General features: G+C 48.6%; 1 protein-coding gene across 6 annotated transcripts in view; it reads right to left on the minus strand.

Annotated features, from left to right (window-relative positions):
- Window positions 1–6,274, minus strand: part of CHGB (chromogranin B) — a 76,857-nt gene extending 70,583 nt beyond the window's left edge. The window contains exons 1-4 of one of the 6 annotated variants that reach the window (XM_074817335.1): window positions 6,257–6,274; window positions 5,512–5,760; window positions 4,827–4,954; window positions 2,164–2,333 (exon numbers count right to left, since the gene is read on the minus strand). In XM_074817335.1, coding sequence (XP_074673436.1) covers window positions 2,164–2,333; window positions 4,827–4,837 — 181 coding nt within the window. In that variant the 5' untranslated portion in view covers window positions 4,838–4,954; window positions 5,512–5,760; window positions 6,257–6,274. Of the gene's footprint in view, window positions 1–2,163; window positions 2,334–4,233; window positions 4,294–4,826; window positions 4,955–5,511; window positions 6,205–6,256 lie in introns of those variants that run through there. The other 5 variants (XM_074817336.1, XM_074817337.1, XM_074817338.1 and 2 more) reach the window with 5 other exon arrangements.
- Between the last annotated feature and the right edge of the window lie 907 nt (window positions 6,275–7,181).

Below are 7,181 nucleotides of genomic sequence, written 5' to 3' on the forward strand. Positions count from 1 at the left end.
ACGTTTGACAGAACTTGCTTGTCCTGACACAGGCAGACTGTGTTTAAAACCATCCTCCTGGCTTTTCTGCCACACTGACCAAACTCAACAGCTTAGAAAGCTGAAGTTGTGTCGAAAAAGAGAGTTTAAGTGAGTTTATTGGTTAGTTTACTGGTTTGATGCTGCTATAAGGAGAAAGGAACTGAGATGTTGAGAGCACAAATTAGGTCCAACGTGATACTTGGTTACTCCCAGGAGCACAGGGTAGGGAACCATTTTACAGCATGCATCCCACAGCTTTGCCAAGTTGTTTGAGTTGCAAGGGGTCTCTAAAACAAGTGGTAAAGTAGAGGGTTCATAGGCCTAATCTGCCCTCCCCAGCATCCCTGGAATCCCCACTGACCCCAGGGGGCAGGACTTGGCCTCTCAGCATACCTTGTACTGAGCTTCAGCTACATATTCCACACATGCACTGTGAATGATTCGCCCAACGTTGTCATTTGGGTTTAGAGCTGCCTATCTTCATTTCCACATACGTCACTGCCACTCTGCCTCAGACCAGTCTTAGGACTGCTGAGTGGTCATGCAGTTCTTCTGTGCGTCCCATTCATCAGAGCAATCATGTCCACTTGCCTCAAGCCACACTAAATTGTCTTTAAAGCAACTAAGCCACCCTACGCACATTGCAGAAACTGCCTCACAGCTCCCAGAATTTCATCATACCTGTGACTTGGGCTTGTGAAATCTGAGTAGAGAAATGCTTTCTGGCTTGTCTCACGGTTAGAGGAGCTTCCCCATCCTCCTCTCCTAGAGCAGCGGAAAAGGCTTGCTCAGGACATTCCTTGTAGTGGTGGTCACCACTCTTATGCACAAAGAATAAAGCAAAACCTCAAACCAGATACACTATTCCTCTAATGTAATATGGATCACGGAATGTGATATGTATCATGGTTTAAAGTAGAGGTTACAGTAGAAGATTTGCATCATGAGTAACATAAGACATGCGACTTTGGTCTGCATAAGAAAACCAAAGGAAGGACTGGTATCTACTGTTTGCAGGTTTTATTACAGTTCTAGATGTGCCACAATTAGAGGTGAAGACAACTGCATGGGCAAGTAGTCAACATCAACAGAACTAGATTAGTTGGTAGATCCTGCTGCTTCCCTGTTTAGCATGCAAAATAGTGGAATTCCCACTGAAAAAACTCACCTGTTGAATTCCAAGCTAACTTCTTGGAACTAGGCCAAAGTAAACCACCAGAGGAAGAAGAGGAGACAAACTCTACCTTTACACTACTTAAGACTCCAAAGCAACCAGAAATGTTATCAGTGATGTTTCACCTGCTCAGGTACCTTGACAAATCACTCCATACATTATTTGCTGATCAGATTCTATTTTCCCCCCACAATATTAGATATAATTACTACAACCTTCAGCCCAGCCAGTATGAATATACGGCAAGAAGTGTCACTGCGCCAGCGCATTTTGATTTCACACTTCTTGCCATATATTCACACTGACTGGGCTGACAGGTGTAGTAATCAGAATGTGCCAGCTATCCCTTGATCTCCTCAGATACACCATTACTCCTAGGAATCTGGAATAGTGGCTGACCTAAAATGCTACTTCTGCAGGAATCAGTCCTCTTTCAAGTGAGGAAACCGCTGTCTCCCAAGAGTTGAAATGAAGCAGTTCTCATCACACTCACGTCATTAGCACAAGCAAACATTCACTGTTATAATTTTAAAGTAACGGGCTAGAGAGGCTGAGCTCATGACTGGAAGATACGTGATAAACACATGAAGAACATAAGGAAAAGTTTAAAAACATTTGTTACTGACTATGGTAATTTGAGACAACGTTTCCTACTGATGTCTGGAGGATGGCTCTGTGGGTTATTTGAAGTAACTCTCCTGAGAATACACTAAATATGAAGAAACGGTGTTGTCAAAACACTAGCAGCTGATAGTATCCTCTGAACTCCTCTCCTGCATCTCATCAACCCACAGTTCACACTGTATCTGTCAAGCTGGAACAGACTGCATGTAGTTCTGGTAAACTGCATTTTAAGACAAAGCAGATGCACCAGTATGAGACTGCAGCTACTCAGTCAAATGACAAATTGCCTAAATAGACAATGCACTGGCTAAAGAAAGAGCATGTGGAGAGGCAGAAACTGTTACCTGTGGACGGAGAGGGAAAAGAATCCACAGAACGAAAAAGCTCCTCACTGTTTTCAGAGGTGTGTGGAGGCAGAAAGCGCTCTGCTAGGTCACAAACAGAAGGCAGGTCCAATAAGCTGCTCTCCTCCAAGTGATGACTTGGTGATGTCTCTTCTCCTTCCATGGTCCCACTGCAGAGACACAAACGTGACTGAGCTGGGTTTTTAGAGCATGAAAATCTAAGCAGAAGTCAACACAAATGATCTGGCATTTTTTAACTGCTTTATGAGCTGAGAGAAGCCGTTCTAGCATATTCATACTTCATTTAAGAAAATAAGAGCAAATTTAAAGATGTAAAGGAAGAACAGCAAAACCCACAAACAACAGCCCTCAGCCCTAAGTAGGATAACTAGGAGTCCACAGCAAACCTGGCTTTCCTGGAGACTCCCCAGAAATGAAGATTCAGGCCCCAAAACTAGAAAGCTACAGAGTATATTCCCTTCAGGGTATATTACATGTGCAATTTAAAAGGAAGCATGTTCTACAGGGTCTTTTTCCACTGATGCTTTTATAAATCACAAGTTAAACCCATCCTTCCTGGCTCTGTTCACGAAGTTCATCATGCTCACTAGCGGAAGGGAACAGCATCTTAAAACTTGGTAGTCTCTGTCTCACAGGGATGGCAAGGAATTCCTGGTGTGGAGACACTAGGGCAGCTGTGTTGTATACCCTGTGAACAGCACTTTGGAAAGCTGTGGTTGAAGCATCCCCATATCCCAACACCATTCTCTTGAGCTCCCTCAACCAGTCCACCACCACAGAGGGCAGGAATATGCAGCTGGGTGGAGAGCAGGACAGGGCTGGTGCCACCCAGCTCCACGTCAAAGGCCACAGTGGATGGGCAACTCTTCTGGAGAGGATGAAACGAAGTGTTCCAGTCAAGCAGCTTCAAGCACAGCCACACAAGTGTCTCAGGCAGGAGAGGAGTGAAAAGCAAAAACTTGGTGGGCAGGAGCTCACAGAATGACAGAGAAAGCAAGTACAAATCCTTGGGTCAAAGCATGATTAGCACTAACTCAGTAAGGGGGGGCTCTCAAGGAAATACATCTGCAAGGAAAGATGCCAAAGAGCCCCAAACACCCTCAGTTTCCACCTGATACCTCAGCCACTAGCCTTTGGCTACCCTGCAGAACTCCTTGTGAGGCAGCTGAGACTCTCCACTAACAGTAAAGGCTCTGAGCAGAGCACTGTTGTACTCCAGCTCACACCTCTAGCAACAGCAAATAGAGGAGGAATTGACCCAGTCCTTACTGCAAGGCCTTACAGCAGAGGGACTTCCAGGCAGGAGCTTCACTTAAACACCCATTGAGCACTGATGATGAGATTGTGGTTTTCTCCCGTCGCTCAAGTAACAGATGAAGCTTTTAATGTAAAACAACATGGACAGAACAAGTCTCACGAAATGTGAACTTAGTTCCCAGCTCTTACAGAGACTCCAGGAGATTTTGTGCAAGTTTCTTCCTTCACCCGTTTTGTCTACTTATATGCAATTTAAAAAAGCAGATTGTGGCTATCTGCGCTGCCCCCTCCACCAGCTGTATCCTTCTGCTATTTTGGTAGAGTGATAGGATAGAGGAACCAGATCCAGTGGCTTGGCAATAACTTGGGACCCTGCAGGCTCACATTTATTTCCTCTTCTATAAAATGAAGAAGGCAACACACTCTTATCTCAGGGGTATTGTCAGTGAGGAATGTTACAGCCACAGGGGCCAAAGAAATCCTTAGATGGGGTTACTTCTGAAAAATGAAGTAAATACCTCCATGTAGATTTTTTTTTTTTTTAAAAAATGACACCATTCCTTAGGTGCTTCTGTGTTGAGTAAACTTGTAGCTAAGATGCACCTCTGACCTTTGCAGAATGCCAACTAACTTGCTAACAAACAGGGTGGAGATGTTGGCTGTGATATGCCAGAAGACCAGCTGCCTTGCCTTGGAGGGACAAGCAAGGTCGATGGATTCACAGAGAGTTTCCAGGAAAAACAAAGCAGAAGGTTAAAAACAAAACAAAGTACACAACCCTCTGATGCCCACCTGTTACTTCAGAGGGAAGCTTCTCCTCCATTGGCCTTCACATCCCAAAACACAGACAATCTGTGCATAAGGAACACAGAGAAGGAGAAACTTTGCTCAAATACTGTTTTCATGATTTGTGCTACTTTAAGTACATGAATATTCTAGAGAACAAAACTGCCTACTTCAGTCCTTGGTCTGGAAAAAAAAACCCCACACCAAAAACCCAACGGATCCTATCCCTTCAAGGCCAAGTGGGAGATTATAGCAAGAGGAGCTACTGGTGTGGTACCACAGCAACTAAAGGCTGTCACTAATGTGGGCTTCTGTGATCCTGGCCACTTCTGCCAGCTGCCTGTGCCAGCCTCCTTCCTTATATTGCCACAACAGGGCTACCACCATGTGCTACCATGTGATGATCAGGTTCAGATAAAACAAATCACCTTTAAAAAAAAAAAAAAAAGTTTTCCCTTGGATCAGCTCCCTCTAGTCCTCCTAAGTGAAGTATATAGCAGTCCTACTCCCAAAACTGATGGTGAGACTTGTCTGTGAGGATAAGCAAGACCTCAGCTCAGCCCTGGGCCTTCAGGCATGTGAAAGAGACACGGTATTACCTCTGTGCCATACCTGGGAACAGCACTGAGGCGGAAGCAGTCCTCTTGGACAAAATCTGGGAGCAATTAGTCTGCTACTGCTTCAGGCTCCCCTCCTTCTTCCTTCATGGTTTGTCAATCCCAGCTCGCTGGAATTAAACAAACAGGTCAGTTACATGTTTTGCATCAGCTGATCAGGCTGATGTGTGGTGACCTTTCAAAGCACATATGTCGGCCAATGTCAACAGTCAGTCATCACATATACCACTGTTTCTCAGGTTTCACACAGAGGAAAGTTTTTTCTAGGAATCAGAAACAACACATCTAGTAATGCCCTTGAGTCTTTTGACAGCAATGGAGACCTAAAAAGGGGTCAGTACACTCCAGAAATAAAGCCAAGATTTTCTTTACAAGAAGGTGCCAGATGGGCTGTTTATTCAAAACTCTAAAGCAGAGAAGCAAATTCCAGCTGCCATCCTTCCCTCCCTCGTGTGGAGGAGCAGGTATTCCTCCAACAGGTTTATCTAGTAGTGCTTTGACACCAACACTGATAGTCTATGCTGTGTCAAACCTCAACCAGGAAACGCACTTTAAGAGGGCCAGTGCATGGAGCAAGCCACACGCCCACGAAACCAAAAATCCTGTTTCCCACCCTCTGCCATTACCTCATTATTTTCACTGAGCAACCAGTACAAACATAACATACTTTCTGGAGGAAACTGGATTTTCCTCCAGGCCACCCTTGACCAGTGGCACTGCGCTGATTCCAGGAATTGCCCAAATGCACGCTGCCGGTCCTGTGCCAACACGCGGAGTCAACAGCACACCATGGGGAGTGCGCTGGGCACGTCGGAGGGTGTGAGGCACTGGCCTTACCGGTTGCCCCGCTCAGCTGGTTTTGGGGGGGTGAAGCAGAGGGTTCTCTTCCTCCCAGTCTCGTTTCTTTCCCCCTTTCCTGCAGGCAGAGACACACGTTATTTCAACAACCGCTCCCTTGGCAGCGAAGGGAAACAAGAGCAATGCAGGGCAGCCTCCCCACCGAGCTGGTGTAAGCCAGCCCCCCACAAAGCCAGAACCCCCCATGGCCTCGCCATGGCTGCCACCTCCACCCCCCCGCCGCTTTCTGAGGAGAAGAGCAGGCTGCAACACCCCGCGGACAGCAAAACATCGTGGAGGAGAATAAGGAGAAAGCCAAAAGCACGCCAGGGCTGTCCCGGGCCGGGCCGTAGCCCCACAGCCCGCCTCAGGCCCTGCTCCCCACTGCCGGGCGGGAGACGAGGGGCGCGGGCAAGGCCCTCCCGCTCCGGGGCTGCCGGCCGCCATGTCAGCGAACGCTGAGGTGAAGCGGGCAGAACCATCTTGGCTGCGGGCAAGCGCAGGCGGAGGGGCCCCGGGCACGGCGGGGCGGGGCGGGGCGGGGGGGGGGCGGCGAAGCCCACACTGACACGGACCCCGGCGGCAACGGCAGACGCGGAACCTCCGCACCGAGCAGAGCGTCTGCGCAGGCGGTGGGTCCGCCCCCGGGGGCGGCATGAGCAGGGGCGCGCCACGGGGTGCAGGCGGACATTGTGTGGGGAGAAAGGAGAAAAATACATAGAGAGAAATAGGGGGAGGGGATGTCAAAGCTGTTTCCAGTCAGGTTTTCCTCAACACATTTAACTGGGTTTTAATTCTCTGAATTCAGAGGGGAGAGATTTTGAGACCACCGCTCTTCATCTGGGTGAGGTGAGGCACCATCCCGTGCCTGGCACACGGGTTTTGGTCTCAGGCTGCTCACGACTTGGTCATTTTACACCGCTGCTGTACAAGCCCCGACCCAAGGTGCAGCCTGAAAAAGCCCTGAGCAGCAGTTGAGCACAGGGCTGTGCTGGGTCTGCGAGGTGGAAACGTCATAGCAGGGCCTGGAGATAAACGCAATTCTCAGCAGGGATGTAAGTGGGTGGGTAGGCTGTGAGTCTTCCCCTTAGGGCCTACAGAGCTCATCTGCAGTAATTCACGTGGAGGTGAAGGAAACGTGAGGCCAGTCAGCTGCTGTGCACCGAGGGAGTCCACACTATCCCACACAGCACCAAGTTTTAACAGGCAGCATGGCGGAAGCGCTGCAAACCCTGCTGGGAAACAGGAAACAAACCACACTGAATTTGGGGCGTACGCATCACTTCGGCACATGGCACAATTGCCGCGTACAGCGATGGGTGCAGGACAGGGGCCCCAGCGGCCGTCATGGGGGAGCGACACAGACTTCCTCCCTCTCTTAACAGGGGTGCAGCGAGTGCTCCTGGACACACGCCAGGAAAGAGAATATATTGCTGTCCCAGCAAATAGAATATATTGCAGTGTGGCCTGACAGAGTGTGCGTGGCACAGCCAGGCATCC

Source organism: Strix aluco, chromosome 3 (assembly GCF_031877795.1).
Source record: "Strix aluco isolate bStrAlu1 chromosome 3, bStrAlu1.hap1, whole genome shotgun sequence".
NCBI lineage: Eukaryota > Metazoa > Chordata > Aves > Strigiformes > Strigidae > Strix > Strix aluco.